The sequence below is a fragment of the Pecten maximus genome, chromosome 4, assembly GCF_902652985.1.
Source record: "Pecten maximus chromosome 4, xPecMax1.1, whole genome shotgun sequence".
NCBI lineage: Eukaryota > Metazoa > Mollusca > Bivalvia > Pectinida > Pectinidae > Pecten > Pecten maximus.
In genome coordinates, this window is record NC_047018.1 from 34,793,502 (window position 1) to 34,810,337 (window position 16,836).

A 16,836-nucleotide genomic window follows, 5' to 3' on the forward strand; every position below is an offset into this window, starting at 1 on the left:
CTGCTATAAATTAATATTTTTCAGGCGATTTTTTTAAATTTTGTTTTACAACTTCATGCTTTGATGTCTACGCCATAGCCCTTAGCATCACTGACTGAAATTTTGTTTCCGTGTTGAAGAGATTTTGTTTGTCAAGTATTTAAAATAAAAATTAAAGAACATAAACCAAATCTTGGATATGACGATCCCGAAGAAAATTTTACTATAAATGTATCGACTTCCATAACTATACAGCGCTGAATTCACAGATTTGGTGCGGTGGACTATAAACTCGTTAAACATACTGCCTACTTGACTATACAAATTTTTAAGTTATTGAATGTAAAACATAATGTCACAATTAACACACTATGTTTTCTGCTTGAATAATAAAATTTCTTAATTAAAGTAATCAGCTAAAAATATTTATATATCGAACACCATTCAGATTGGATGCATGACTTAAGGACAAAGTACAAGCTGGCTATGGGTGTATAAACCGGTTCAGCATTCTCTCAAGGTAAAACGTTTGTCTACTGACAACGGATATGTCAACATTGGCCGACCTTCAACTTACATTTACGTCCTAGTTGTCTATACAGCCATAACACAGGGTAGGAACAGATTACATGTGCCATGTCGGTTAGAAAAAGTTTAGGATATTGGGTAATATTTCTTATCCTACTGTTCATCGTACCGGCATCAAGACCCGAAAGTAAGTTTATTTTTTAATCTTCAATTACAACATCTATTTTACAGGTGTGATATGTGTGCATATAATACAAATTTTATTACGTACGATTATTTTTGTAGGTATGGATTACTATTTATCCATATATATCATTAATTATCAAGCTTGATTAAATATCGGAAAAATCTGACTTCACAAAATTTAACCCAATTCAGCCTGTTGTTAACAGATCAGTGAATCAGGACTATTTGTATTTGATGTATTTATATTTATGCACCTACACACTTACAAGAAACAACTCAACAACTGTATTTGAATGAATAAGGCCACCCTCACAGAGGGTGACAAAATATTTATTAATTATGAAAAAGTGATAATAGAAGATTATGAGATGAAATTACTCATATAAACCAAATACATATATAAAATATCACTTTGATCAAACATAAAATAATAAGCCAATGCGGGGTTTACCAAATACAAACCGCCAAAAGATTATGAGATAATATAACTCATATACCAAATACACCTAAAATATCACTTTGATAAAATATTGAATAATAAGACAAAGGGAGGCAGTGGGTGGGAGTTCAAAATTGAAGTCTTTTTTCTTGCTAAAAGTTGGACACTCAAAAGTTGATGCAGTGAATTTCAAAGATGAGTGCCTAATGTTAAGAATGCCGCGGGGTCTTGGGACCCCCTTAAAGCAATTGACCAATCAGGGATCCTTTGGTCCAACGGCAAGGGACATAACTCCCATGAAATAAATGGACAATAAATTAATTATATCATGGGCATAACCCTCACAAAAACTAATGGAATACAATTGTAAAATATGAAATAATTCTTGTAGTGTTTCCTATGCATAAATTCAGCTAAATACTTAGCTGCATTTTATGCACCTACACACTTACAAGAAACAACTCAACAACTGTATTTGAATGAATAAGGCCACCCTCACAGAGGGTGACAAAATATTTTTTAATCATGAAAAAGTGATAATAGAAGATTATGAGATGAAATTACTCATATAAACCAAATACATGTATAAGATATCACTTTGATCAAACATAAAACAATAAGCCAATGTGGGGTTAACCAAATAAAAACCGCCAGAAAGACATTGAAAATGTCTCCACCAGACATTGAAATGTCTTCCCCACAGAAGGCAAAATATCTTCATATCTCCACTTGCAATCAAAAATAAATATGCAAGTTACTACAGGCATCAAGGTTTCTTTGAACTACCTTACGCCAATAAGAGATATATTTGAAGAAAAAGACGGCCTACCCAGAATTGTGAAGGTACACGTCTCTTAAAATTAACAGACCTCCAATAGATCCATGCATCCATTAAAATGAGTAAGGAATTCCAGCCACATATTCAAATCTGCTTTAACTTCTTGAGTTAAGCGGATACGGTAGTGAGCCTGTGTTACCCCAATAGTCAGATTAATAAGTCGCCTTAAAAATGGCCTCCTTGGAGTCACCACGGAGCATGCAAAGTTTAACAGGCCTATCAAACTCTGAATCTCACGTAATGTGCATTTAGACTGACCTAAGAAAACCATAATCATGTCCCGACATTTCAACAGCTTATCTTCAGGTAGCCTAGCTTCTAGCTTCACAGAATCAAGAGTTATGCCTAAAAATTCCATTTGCTGAGCAGGGGGGGAAGTCTTCTCTTTAGCAATGGGAATACCTATGTGTTGACATGTATTGAGAAAGCCAGTTAGAGCCATGCTGGCTGTTTTCACAGATCTTTCAATGAAAAGAAAATCATCAAGAACATGAACAAAGTAGGCACAACCAAGCTTATGACTACAAATCTACTCCACTGCAGAACTAAATGTCTCAAAAATTCTGCAAGATGATGTACAACCCATGGGTAAGCATGTGCCAAAATAGAATTGGCCGTTCCACTTTATCCCTAAAAGCTCATAGTCATTCGGATGAATGGGAATAGTACGGAAAGCAGATTCAATGTCTGATTTTGCCATAAAAGCTCCTGCAGCACAAGCCTTGATCTTAATAATGGCATCATCTATGGAGGCATACCGAACCGTAGTGTAATCTTTTGGAATTCATGAATTAACTGATTGGGAGCTGTTATGTGGAAATGACAAATGATAGATAAGCCTTAACTGTCCTGGTTGTTTTTTCGGAACTAAACCAAGTGGAGAAATTTTTACGTTAGAAAAGGGGCTACATCAAATGGACCTTTTATGCGACCATGCAGCTTCAACTTCTTTTCCCATTTTTTTTCATAACATTATCAGGATCTTGTAGAGCTGATACGAGATTAACACAATCCTGAAAACCTATTGACCCCTCAAAGTTTAATCTAAACCCTTGCTGAAATCCTGTTACCAAATAGTCAATACTATTTTTGTCATACCCTTGTAAAAAATGCTTTTAAGACCTCACTACTGACTGGTGTGGTGACAGAAGTGAAAGCAGCAGAGAGTCATTTTCTATTTGCTTGCGGTTGCTTAGTTTTATCATCATGAACTGCACCTGTAGTAGGTCTGCCTGTATTATGACCGTCACGTGCTTGAGCCTTGAAGCACGTAATCTTAGGATGGGAAGAAAGGCCACAGTAGGAACAGATGTGTTTGTACCTACAGCCATTGCAGGTTGTCCCATTATCAAATTTGAAGCAAGCGCCAAAGCCTGTACCTGAGGCAGACTTGCCACGACGTTGCACGGATACCTGTGCGCTATGAGACTTAGTATCATGCTTACGACGTGTAAGAGCCATTGCATAAAGCTCATGCTCTAACACAGCCCACATGACATCCTCTCACCCTTGTTTTAACTTACGGAAATTAGTATCGTAAAAATACCAATCACCACCAGCATTGGCAATACTACGCACCACATTCTGGTACGTAGATAACCCTTCTATTTCCTGAGGAAATTTCAATCTGCGGACTGATGCAAAGATGTTAAATGCATCAGTCCACTTTTCAATGGTGAGAAAAGTTTTCCTCACGGTAGGCATTATGCCTATCACTCCATCTTTGCCCATTTTAAAGGTGAAATCACCTTCTACCTGGTCTTGGAGTTGACCAAGTGCAACATATTCCCCTGCCCATATTTCCTCTTTAAGTTTTGCAGGTACTTTTGAATATAAGGGACGACATGAAAGGGAAACTGGGGGCTAAAGATTAAATGTACTTTTGTTGTATGCCATTTCCTAATGACCCACCTGTTATCCTATTATGTTGAGATTAATACACAGGAACACAGTTTGTTAATGTCATTGTCTCTACACTTTCACTGTTGCTATGGGCCAGAGGTGCTGAGGGGATGCGCTGCAATGATGCCATAGTCTGCGGCAAAGTGGTGTGCGTCAACGTAGCATCCACGTGCACTGAAGAGGCTGCGTCCGTCGACGAGGCTGTCTGTGTTGCTGAGGCCGTATGAGGAATTGTGATAGTGTCATTATTTTGAACGAGTCCTTGCTGTCGCAGACTCTCCATGATTGACTGCCTCACAGAAGCAGTTATTGATGCTGTAATGGCCTCCAACTGTGAATTCGAAAGCGGAAAATCGCCCAATGCATCTTGATCAAGAGCAGGCAGGCTCACCAGTCCTTGTGAAGGCTGTACAGTAGGACTGGAAGTAGAAGATGATTGCTGGGGATTAGGACGTCTCCGTGTCGTCCCTGAGGCCTTTTGCTGGCTGTCATGGTCTGTTCCCTTCCTCTTAGGCATTGTTTAATGCTGCTGGAAGGAATCTGAATATAAGCAAAAAATGATGAGCCAATGCATCAATAACTATCTTGCGACTGACCCGAGATTCTGTAAGTATTAACATAAAGGTCATCACGAACACATACAGCAGATAAAATCTGTGCCAAAACTAATATGTGAACAATATCTAATTGTCCATATTTGAATAATAACAAGGCCAGGAACCCAGACACATAGCCAACCAGGGGCTTAAAGGCCTAAAGAAAGATATAAATTTTTAATTGCATAATAAATATTATGCTAGATAATAATTAAATATATGGCCAGGGTAAAACCCGAAAATAGCCCATTCAGGCTAAAATAAGATGCCACGCCATCAAAGTGCAAAACATATCATAGCTATAAGCTAGATAAAAACATGGCCAGATAAAACACATGTTCATAACCTAATCAGGTTAAAAGGCCAAATAGAATATACCTTGTATATATTAATACAGCACAATGAAAATCATGATAACAACGTATACATGACCAGGGTAAACACCCATACAGCATATATAAACCCATACAGATTTAAAAAGCAAAGACATCAATGTGCAAAACATATCATAGCTATAGGCTAGATAAATCATGGCCAGATAAATCATGGCCAGATAAATCACACATAACCCATTCAGGTTAAAAGGCCAATTAAATACAGCACAATGAAAATCATGATAACTATGTATACATGACCAGGGTTAACACCCACACATTATAGTATTTATAATATATATATATAACTCACAAGGACGTCATAGTGAAAACTGCAAGCATTATTTAGCCAAATACTATTCTAAATACAGTACATAAATGTTTAAAGGAAATATCATGTAAAAACCCATGACCCAATATTGCATAATACTGCACAATTTTGATATAATGAAAGCCATATATAATGGCAAAATAAATTCATGGCCAGGTAAAAACCAATCGATAAATTAGCTAATATATGCTAAAAGGCCAAACATGATGTCACATGATGCATACTTATAAGTGCAATATTATAATTATCTTATATGTGTAAATAAATCAACGCATGGTCGAGATCAACTACAATAACTTGAAGGGGTAGCATAAACATGATGTATTAATATATCCGAATTCAAAAGACCAAAGACACCACTGTTAAGTTTATTCAGTTATTTGGTACAGAACCACTAACTCAATTGTAATTTAACTGACAACTGGTATCACCTCCTCAATAAAACATAATCAAACTCTGATGAAAACTGGCCATGGTATAATAGTAATATTGAAATGTCATTCTATATACAGCTACATGAAATCATACATGCAGTGTACAAAATAAAAAAAAAAAGCAATAACTTCCTGATAATTATTTTTAACATTTCCACTGATTTCAGCATTTAGAATTTAACTTGTATGACCCCAGCGATACCAAATAAGGACCCCTTGCTATCGAGGGTACATATAATTAATACCACAAAAATGGAACCGTTTAATAAATCAGTGATCACGAAAGAAAGCTTATTATAACAAAAAAGGACTGCATGCTTACCTATTAAATTATACACCATCACATGCTGTTTTTATCGCTAACGGTATATTGAGAAAATATTTCCCCATCCCTACGGAATTTAAATGGCATCCATACGCAAGAAAAAGTTGCAGAGGACAATTAAAAATGCGTTTGTGACGCCACATATGAAGCTGTCCATGCCCTTCGACGAGAACACGCAACGCTTTGTTTACATTGGTAAGCTTGGCCTCGTACACCTCCGGGGCCATTCCCCGGGGACTAGGTCGAGTGAATATTTCACATATATACACAGCAACATGCCATCTCTCGTGCACAAAAACCATGAAGTTATAGATATCATAAGCCAGCTTTGAAGGAGTAATATTTGGATCACAACAATCGTTACCACCAATTCAATCTGAAGGATAACAGCATGCGGCTTAAAACTATCCAGTAAGTTAGACACACGACGATCGTTATAAAATCCCTGTACGGTACCTCCACCTATTCCAAACCCATGCACTTCACATTGTGTTAAATTGGCTAAACCCTTTTACACGTAGAGCACGATTGTTGTTTAGATTTGCTTGACAAGCCCCCAGGAAATTATATGGTATTTCCAAACCACTATCCTAAACTATTCTAGATCCAGCAAGAAAACTATAAAGCGCAAGATAAATTTACGCACACCCTTATGGTTACCGTTTATTAAAGAGAATAAAACAATACAAATAGTCATACGATATTCTCCAAACTCTCTCTATTATTGACTCTCTCAGTAGATAGTAACGGTATTTACAGTAATAGATAATAATAGATGTACAATGAAAGTTATAGAGCTGTGTCCTGGAATCCAGACATTGGAACTATCCAATTACTTACAGAGAACTGGACCAGTCTATTTACCCTTACAGATATACATGGTCAGTATACCAACAATAGCCAAAGATAAACCAAGTGCCAATGGAAATATAATATGGATTTCAATATATTCCCCAATATGAATACAACAAAACTATATAGAGCTATATCATGAACTCCAGAATATTGGAACTATCCAATACGTGTATAGAGATCTTGACAAGTCTATTTATCCCTAAATTACTAATAATAGTAAAAATGGACCAATCTTTATAGTGAAATGTACTGTAAAGTACAGACAGCAGCAAATGAATTAACTATAGCAAGATCTAGAAATGCCCTAACCACTAGAGTAAGTCTCCATTTTAGTACTATCAGAATTGGTAAACACCAAAAGTACGCTAAGAAAATATGGTTAAAATCCACACCAATAATGATAAATATTAGTTAAAAACCCCTGTCCTTCCCATAAGATCATACGAGTTGCCTCCCTTTAACAATACTAAAACATACTGAAAGACTACGGCATTTGGAACAATCCAAAAAGTGTAGCTGACAGCAGCTTGACAAAATTACAGCTTACCCCAATCAAATCCTATCGGCAACTAACTTTCCCATCTCCCCATAGAAATCCTTACACTTAAAGAACGCTAACATCAACGTAACAGTGAACATGATTACAAGAGTTCACGAGGTCATACAGAAATGGCGGTTTCCAGGCTCAGTCGCATTCAAGCTCTCAGACATAAAATCACACTTCTCCCTCTCTCAAGACGACTCGTACACCGGACTAATGATTAACACACACGATAAAGGTATATACTATTGAATTACCACAATGTCAAATGTCTAAAAGAACTTTAAAATTGGTTATTTAGAATAAATAGACATGGTGTTTTGAACACGGCAGACGGAAATAACGCACACGTGTTTACAATAATCAGCTGTTAATGCAAAACTCTACGATGAAGTTTACAATAATATATGGTGGAATTGTCTAAATATAAGACTGAACACAAAACAAATGTGGCTAAATAGCACATTTTTACAGTATGTCCCAAAACCTGTATACGAGGCCGAATGTTTACAACATTATTGGCAGCCATCTAAGCTAAATCCCACGAAGAGTGGATAGCACAATAATAATCATATGTTCATCAATACACTAACAACATCAACAAAGAAATACTTATATAAAATCCGTCCCACCAGACTTCGTGGTCAGAATCCTTCCCTGTGTCCAGATTTTTTTTAGGAATATCAGTCAAGCCGTCCTCCCGGGCGAAAATACGGTTATCGGACCGTTCTATGAAATAAAACGGGACCTTGACCTTGCTCACACAGTTGGAAGAAAGCGAAGTTCAAAATTGAGGATGGCCGCGGGGTCTTGGGACCCCCTTAAAACATATGACCAATCAGGGATCCTTTGATCCAACGGCAAGGGACATAACTCCCATGAAATAAATGGACAATACATTAATTATATCATGGGCATAACCCTCACAAAAACTAAAGGAATACAATTGTAAAATATGAAATAATTCTTGTAGTGTTTCCTATGCATAAATTCAGCTAAATACTTTGCTGCCTTTTACAGTGTGCATGTGGCGGAGACATCCAGTCTTGGAAATTAATATTAAATACAATTTTCATAGAATATTTTAAACAGTGTGTATAACATATATATATAATATATATATATATATATAATATTATAATAGTGAGGTTGTGAGTTTCTGTCAATTGTATGTCACCGTCTATGTCAACTGTAATCAAGTCGTGTCAGTGTCCATGTCAAGTGCCATGTGCTTGTGTTTATGTTTTGTATTTGTGACCCTTGACCTCATACCCTTCACCTGTAACCATGTGACCACCTTTTGCACACCTGGCCCACCCTGCACATGCAGAGCTGGGACAGAGATAGTTGGACCACCAGGGGACACACAGAGCCATGATATTATAAGGTTCTTTGTAACAACAGGACGGAGTTGATATTGAGAACCCCTGTCACATTGATAGAGGTGTCTGACTGAAGTTGTCTATGAATAAAACGTGAAAAGAACTGTGCCATTGTGGTTATCAAACAGCCTCTGCCCAAATCCCCACCCCGTTTCATGCATACTGTGATTTAAAGCTCTTGAATGCCATCCAGCGCGTGTGTATTATAGTGTCGTAATCATGGCAACGGCCGCAAGTTCACCATCAATATGGCTGTTTCGTCACATCGTCGATAATGAAATTCATTTTAGCTAAAATAGATTTAAAATCTACAGAAGATTTCGAAATACATATATGTAGGTAGATTTAAGTAAAAGAGTGGAACAGTCATGCTGTGCTATGCATATCATTGTCATTATGAATGACAAAGTCTTCAGGTAAACACCAAATTTACCGGCAAAGCTATTACATTAATGACGACCAAAAATATTTTACCAAGGTAAGTCAATGTTTTAAACTTAGATCAGTATTATACACAAACGTTTTTAGTATGCTTTTTAACATAATGACGTGTGCTTCTATGTGAAAATATCTTTCGTCATTCGTCGTTGCTAAGATAATGTTTACTCTCTATTGCTTCAATGAAAACTGGGTTGAATTTGGTGTCTGACCTCAGTATTGCACCGACAGTTATAAATTACAACTACAGAGGGACAGGACCAGTGCAGGTAAGTATCGCCAATCTCTCTACTCGCACTGTAACGATAGCACCTGGGGCGGTGTTGTGCGAATTGCAACCTGTAAGTATTGAGCAGTTGGAAACTCGGGTGGACTCCGCGAAAGATGATTCAACACTTTCCAAGATTGATTTCACACAAGGCAGTCTCACTGATGAGGAATTTCGTGAGGGAACCAAGGTTATTGAGTATTTTGATGACATTTTTTCTCACGGGGATACCGATATTGGACACAGTACCACTGTCCAACATTACATCAACTTAGAAGATACCAAGCCATTTAAACAGAAACACCGGCGAATACCACCTGGCCTGTATGATGAGGTTAGAGCCCACCTTCAGACACTGCTGAACTCTGGTATCATTAGAAGATCTCACAGCCCCTGGGCATCAGCCGTTGTTTTAGCTAGGAAGAAAGATAATTCCCTCAGGATGTGCATTGACTACAGAGAGCTGAATAAGATGTCGATACGGGATTCCTATGCACTTCCTCGTGTGGAGGATATTCTCGACTGTTTGGCGGGTTCACGTTTCTTCTCTGTTATCGATATGAAAGCGGATACCACCAGGTTGAAGTTGCTGAAGTACATAAGGAGAGGACGGCTTTCACAGTGGGCCCTTTAGGGTTTTATGAATTCAATCGCCTCCCATTTGGCTTGACAAACAGCCCAGCAACCTATCAAGGTCTAATGGAGGATATCCTGGGATACTACAATTTGAACATCTGTCTCATATACCTCGACGATGTGATTATTTTCTCAAGAACATACCAAGAACATATGGAAAGACTTCAAAAAGTGTTTCAGCGGATCAGAGAGAGTGGATTGAAGCTTTCCCCAAAGAAGTGCAAGTTTTTCAAGGAAGAGGTCGTTCATGTGAGACATTGTGTTTCGGCAGCTGGTATTAAGCCCGATCCTGCAAAGACAGAGGTTATACGGACATGGCCCACTCCGAAAACCCCAGAGGATGTCCAACGCTTCCTGGGGTTTGCGGGATACTACAGGAAATTCGTGAGAGATTTCTCGAAGATAGCTAGGCCTTTGTCGGAGCTGATGCCAGTGTCAAAACGGAAAACATCAAAGACCAAGCGGAATCAGAACTCTGTGCAGAAAGCCTGGGAATGGGGAGAGCGGCAACAGTTAGCATTCCAGACCTTGAGACAGGCCCTAGCAGAACCACCCATTCTTGGATATGCGAACTATAGCTTGCCATTCGAGTTACACACAGATGCATCGCAAGATGGGTTAGGCGCTGTTCTTTACCAGGAACAAGAGGGTGTGAAGAAAGTCATTGCCTATGCCAGTAGGGGCCTTACTAAGGCCGAGAGGAATTACCCGGCCCATCGCTTGGAGTTCCTGGCATTGAAATGGGCGATTTCTGAAAAATTTAAGGACTATCTGTATGGAGCACAGAAGTTTATAGTATTAACAGATAACAACCCATTGACATATGTGCTTTCTACAGCAAAGTTGGATGCCACCGGGCACCGTTGGTTGGCTGCATTGGCTGCTTATAACTTTGAGATACGGTACAGGCCTGGAACCAGCAATATAGATGCTGACACTTTGTCGCGCCTACCAAGGCAGGAATCGCAACCCAGCCTGGAGTGTATTGCAGAAGATACCATCAAAGCCTTATGTGGAGCTATCACCACGGAGCCTATCATTGGGAAATGCAGTATGTCTGTTGATGCTGTGGATGTTTTTGAGCAGCCTGACGAGTATAATCTTACTGAGTTAACATTCCGGGATTGGAGAAAAAAACAGGAACAGGATCCCAGGCTAGCACCCTGGATGTCTGCAGTGAGAAAGGGAGTGAGACCTAAATGGAAGGATATCCCTCATACGCCGGAGAATGCAGCGTTGCTTAAGAATTTTTCCAATCTCAAGTTCAGGCAAGGAGTCTTGCATAGGGTGACAATGGTAGAGGATGTTGAGCACATACAGCTTGTTTTGCCGACAGCTTACCAGGAGCGAGCCCTTCAGGAACTTCACACTGACACGGGACACCTGGGAAGGGATCGGACCGCGAGTTTAGTTCGAGATCGGTTTTATTGGCCAAACATGTTTACTCATATAGAGAAATGGGTTAAGTCATGTCCGAGATGTCTTCGACGAAAATCACCGGTGGACAGAGCTCCCATGGTCAGTATCACATCTAGACAACCTATGGAATTAGTCTGCATTGACTACCTGTCATTGGAAACTTCAATAGGGGGATATCAACATATTCTAGTTGTAACCGACCATTTTTCAAGGTATGCGCAGGCCTTTCCAGCGAAAAATCAAACAGCCAGGACCACCGCTGATATCCTTTTTCGGAATTTCATGGTCCATTATGGATTTCCCCAACGCCTCCATTCCGATCAGGGAGCGAACTTCGTCGGTAAGGTTATAACAGAACTTTGCGCATTGGCAGGGATAAGGAAATCTAGAGCATCTCCTTATCATCCCATGGGAAACGGTATGACCGAACGATTTAACCGTACTTTATTGGACATGCTAGGCACTCTAGATGTAGATAAGAAAAAGGATTGCAAATCACACGTGGCCCCGCTGGTTCACGCATACAACTGTACCAGACACGAGAGTACTGGATACACACCATATTTCTTGATGTTTGGCAGGGATCCGAGGTTGCCGATCGACATCGCTTTTGATCTCCGGAAAGATGACTCCAGTTCATTCGTTCCCATGACGAAGTATGCGAAGGATTTACGGGAACGGCTGAGGCATTCCTATGAGGCGGCGGCTGCAGCCTCACGGAAGAGACAGAGCCGTCAGAAGGGAACCTATGACCTTAAGACCACAGGGGCATCTATTCAGGAAGGGGACCGTGTTTTGGTTCGGGAGTTAGCGTTTGAGGGGAAACACAAGATTGAGGATAGGTGGGAGGATGCACCCTACACAGTCATAAAGCAACCAAGTTATGACATCCCTGTTTTTGTTGTTGAGAGTGAAGCTGATGGTCGTAGGAGGACACTCCATAGAAATAATCTACTACCTATCGGTTATCTTCCGACAGAGGAAGAGGTTCCGAAAATATCAGAGTCTGAAACACCAACACCTAAGCCTAAGCCTAGGCCACGGAAAATACAGGCAACACTTATAATTGAGAAACAGGAAGATCACAAAGGAAATAGTGAAGAGGATGAAGATGATGAAGATGAGGATGAAAACTCAATTCTACTGGAATTAACTCCTGTCAGGAAACCTCTCTCAGAGGAGAGGTCTTTATTGGACGGGGAGGAGACTAGTGAAGTACAGACACCGGTACCGGAATATTTGCCGCAACAGCAAGACGGTGGTGACGACCCCGTTGAGGCTGTGCGGGAGGAGGAGGTTGTCACGGCCGAGCCATCGGAAGGAGGTGGAGCGGAGTCAGATTTATCTGGGAAGGCAGAACCGGAAGGCCGCCCCACAAGGAATCGACAGCCTCCCAAATGGATGAGAAGCGAGGAGTATGTCTTGGCTCAGCAGATTGTGGAGCCCGAGTCGAAGGAAAAGGCAGATATCCTCGAGAGGTTGATCAACCGTGGTAGCCTGGTCAATGCTCGGACTCTACACCGGGTGGCAAACTGTTTGGTAGACATCTTGTCCAGTAGTGGGTAAGTTGTTTATTATTTCAGCATGACATAGCAGTTTTGATAAGCATGTTTTTATTTTCTTGTAGCCGCAGGACTTAATTCGAATTCCGGGACGTCATTCAACCTTGAGGTGGTGTATGTGGCGGAGACATCCAGTCTTGGAAATTAATATTAAATACAATTTTCATAGAATATTTTAAACAGTGTGTATAACATATATATATAATATATATATATATATATATAATATTATAATAGTGAGGTTGTGAGTTTCTGTCAATTGTATGTCACCGTCTATGTCAACTGTAATCAAGTCGTGTCAGTGTCCATGTCAAGTGCCATGTGCTTGTGTTTATGTTTTGTATTTGTGACCCTTGACCTCATACCCTTCACCTGTAACCATGTGACCACCTTTTGCACACCTGGCCCACCCTGCACATGCAGAGCTGGGACAGAGATAGTTGGACCACCAGGGGACACACAGAGCCATGATATTATAAGGTTCTTTGTAACAACAGGACGGAGTTGATATTGAGAACCCCTGTCACATTGATAGAGGTGTCTGACTGAAGTTGTCTATGAATAAAACGTGAAAAGAACTGTGCCATTGTGGTTATCAAACAGCCTCTGCCCAAATCCCCACCCCGTTTCATGCATACTGTGATTTAAAGCTCTTGAATGCCATCCAGCGCGTGTGTATTATAGTGTCGTAATCATGGCAACGGCCGCAAGTTCACCATCAATATGGCTGTTTCGTCACATCGTCGATAATGAAATTCATTTTAGCTAAAATAGATTTAAAATCTACAGAAGATTTCGAAATACATATATGTAGGTAGATTTAAGTAAAAGAGTGGAACAGTCATGCTGTGCTATGCATATCATTGTCATTATGAATGACAAAGTCTTCAGGTAAACACCAAATTTACCGGCAAAGCTATTACATTAATGACGACCAAAAATATTTTACCAAGGTAAGTCAATGTTTTAAACTTAGATCAGTATTATACACAAACGTTTTTAGTATGCTTTTAAACATAATGACGTGTGCTTCTATGTGAAAATATCTTTCGTCATTCGTCGTTGCTAAGATAATGTTTACTCTCTATTGCTTCAATGAAAACTGGGTTGAATTTGGTGTCTGATTTTTTTCTTCACTCCGGGGTGGATCAGTATCCCTATTCTGAGGATTCGCGTGAATAGGCGTGGTGTAGAAAACACAAATTAGGGCTTGTTGCTTTGAAGTCCGAATGTATGTTTTTAGTTTTATTGGATATCCCATAAGGTAGACTGTCGATATGATGAATAGAATAAATTGAAGCAAAGACTTTCTGTTTATTTTATCCAGTTAATGTCGCTTTAACGGGAACAGCAAGCCAATCGTCAGATGATCAATCGAGATGGGGAGCAGGAAGAGTTATAGACAATTGTACTACTCAAACTGTAAATTCTAACTGTTGTTCTCACACCAAATCCGGAACTTACAAAGAAGCCTGGTGGCGTGTGGATTTAGGACAGACGAAGACAATACTGTACGTCACCATTTACTACAGAGGTGGGTTGTCTGTCATTCACTTTATCGCTGTATGGGTATTGACAATCATCAAACTGTAGTAGGAATTCACTAGTTGTTCTTGAAATGATATTCTTTCATTCCATTCAGTGTCTTTAAGAAATATCCTTTGATGTTGTTGACTATATTCAAAGCAAAGGAGTACAAAACAACATACATCATTAGCCTTCAAATAGCTAAAGATGATAAAACTCTTTAATATGTGTGGAAGTATGATATGGATATTCCACCCGAGGTGTCACAAAATGTGGTGAAACCCGAGGCTTGCCGTGGATTTACCACATTTTATGATCCAGAGGGTGGAATATCCCTATCCTACATACACATATAATGAAAGAGTCTTTTTTTATATCACTACCAAGCTTCTGGCAAAAGTGTCTCTTAGCAACCATTTTTTTTTTTTATTTATTTATTTATTTTTTTAATTTCTTTAATTGATGGTATTAGCAAAAATACTCATGATATTCTGAAAGATCATTCACAATTTCGGCAAAATACAAATGTGTACAAACATTTCATTACTTTTCTAGTTAGGTGATTAACAATAGAAATTGTCGTGGCTTGACCGACTTTTGACGTGGCCGTGATCAAACTGTCAATATCCGAGAAAAAGAACTTTATCAACAATACTTTCAGAAATCAACGAGGAAATGAGTTTTCCAATATAACACATAACTTGATTTTGTATTGCCCGATCACTGCATGATGTTACGACTGCCATTGGAATTCCAATCATTGTTTAAGGCTAATTAGGAGCGATGCTGATTTCTACCGCCATGACACAGCGATGCTTCGTGAGTGGCAATATTTACGGTGATTTTGGCAACTTCATGTTTGAACCAGCGAACAGTGACTCGATAAGAGTATTCGATCATTTCTGTGGCAATATGTTTCCGACCGTTTTTCTTGATGGAATGACGAATCATATTAGAAGGCTAAGTTGACATTTAGCTTTCCTGATTAATTTTACAATTAAAAGAAATATTTTCTTATAAGATCATCGAAGGGTGTCATTTTTACCGAATATTTGTTAATTTAAGAGCCAGAAAAAATCTTAATAATTCAAAATACACGGGTTACCGAGTAGGCCTAGATTAAACAAAATTGTATTTCCCTGTGCTGACGCAGACGGAACCATTTCATCGGCTGTGGTGTTCGACATTCCCCTAAAACTTTTTTTATTCATGGCTTTTTTCAAATTCCTATCATTGCCTGTGGATTGCGTGTGTTTGCATGTTTTAATGACAGATGACAAATCTGTAGGGTAGGCCAGTTACAATAGGCCTGTAGGCCTAGTCTACAGTACAGTAGCGGAGCGATATATTCGCTCAGATGACATGCCTAATCGTTTAACCGTGTACCCTATCTGTTTATTTTTGATATGATATATATTTGTCTACAGAATGTATGTATTTTTATAGTAAAGTCAAACTTTTTAAACCTGACACGGACGATATAATAAATCTAAGGACTGTCGGATGTAAATACAAACAGACGACGTTATAGGAGTTGTCCCCCTTAACGCAGACTACTCAGCGCGTGTGAAATGCTATGTAGGATAGATTTATATTACATTGCTATCTTACATGGGCAAACTATATCCAACATGGCGTGATATGAGAGAAGTATCCTTTGAGTTAAACTGTTTTTGAAAACATGGATTATCGATTGGAAGAAATCATATTGTAGTTAATAAACATCGTGCCATCTACTCATGTTCACATGAAAATCGTACGTTTCAATTTACTTATAGTACTTAATATGTAAACAAACATGATTTTTAATTTGTTGATATTCTTAACAGATCTAGCAAGATCAAACTAAAAACTTTCAACCGGCCCTGCTTACGTCATAACACCTCGTCATTTTACAGGCGTAGACGTCGGAGAGTTGATCCGATTGATTTGTTTTGTATTATTTAAACATTATGAAATATTTGGGTACATTATCAAATCGACAGAAAACAAGCTTCCGAATCAATTAAATTGCGACCCCTGCATCCCTTGTGTATTTACACAGTCCTTCCATATAGTGTATCATCAAGTTACCCTTCAATTCCAGATTCCCCATTGAGCTCTATTTAGTCGGTCTAATTACAGAATGATCGGGAGAATTCAAAGCAATACCGTTTGTCCAAACTGACCTCAGGTAATAGATGATAGTTTCAAACATCATAATATAGTGATCTTCAAAGGTACAGAGCAGCCATAAATGGTGTAATATGCGGAATATCCTTTAATCATCCTATTAA

The 16,836-nt window shown here is 38.9% G+C and overlaps 1 protein-coding gene and 1 long non-coding RNA gene across 3 annotated transcripts in view; one reads left to right on the top strand and one right to left on the bottom strand.

Moving 5' to 3' along the window:
- The first annotated feature begins 574 nt into the window (after positions 1-574).
- Positions 575-16,836, top strand: part of LOC117325934 (multiple epidermal growth factor-like domains protein 10) — a 28,670-nt gene continuing 12,408 nt past the window's right edge. For both annotated transcript variants that reach the window (XM_033882452.1, XM_033882453.1), the window contains exons 1-2: positions 575-694; positions 14,361-14,567. In XM_033882452.1, coding sequence (XP_033738343.1) covers positions 616-694; positions 14,361-14,567 — 286 coding nt within the window. In that variant the 5' untranslated portion in view covers positions 575-615. The remainder of the gene's footprint in view (positions 695-14,360; positions 14,568-16,836) is intronic.
- LOC117325935 lies at positions 982-6,074 on the bottom strand. The gene is made up of 2 exons (XR_004532394.1): positions 5,930-6,074; positions 982-4,412 (listed from the first exon to the last, which is right to left on the bottom strand). It is a non-coding gene; the product is annotated as an uncharacterized LOC117325935 (long non-coding RNA).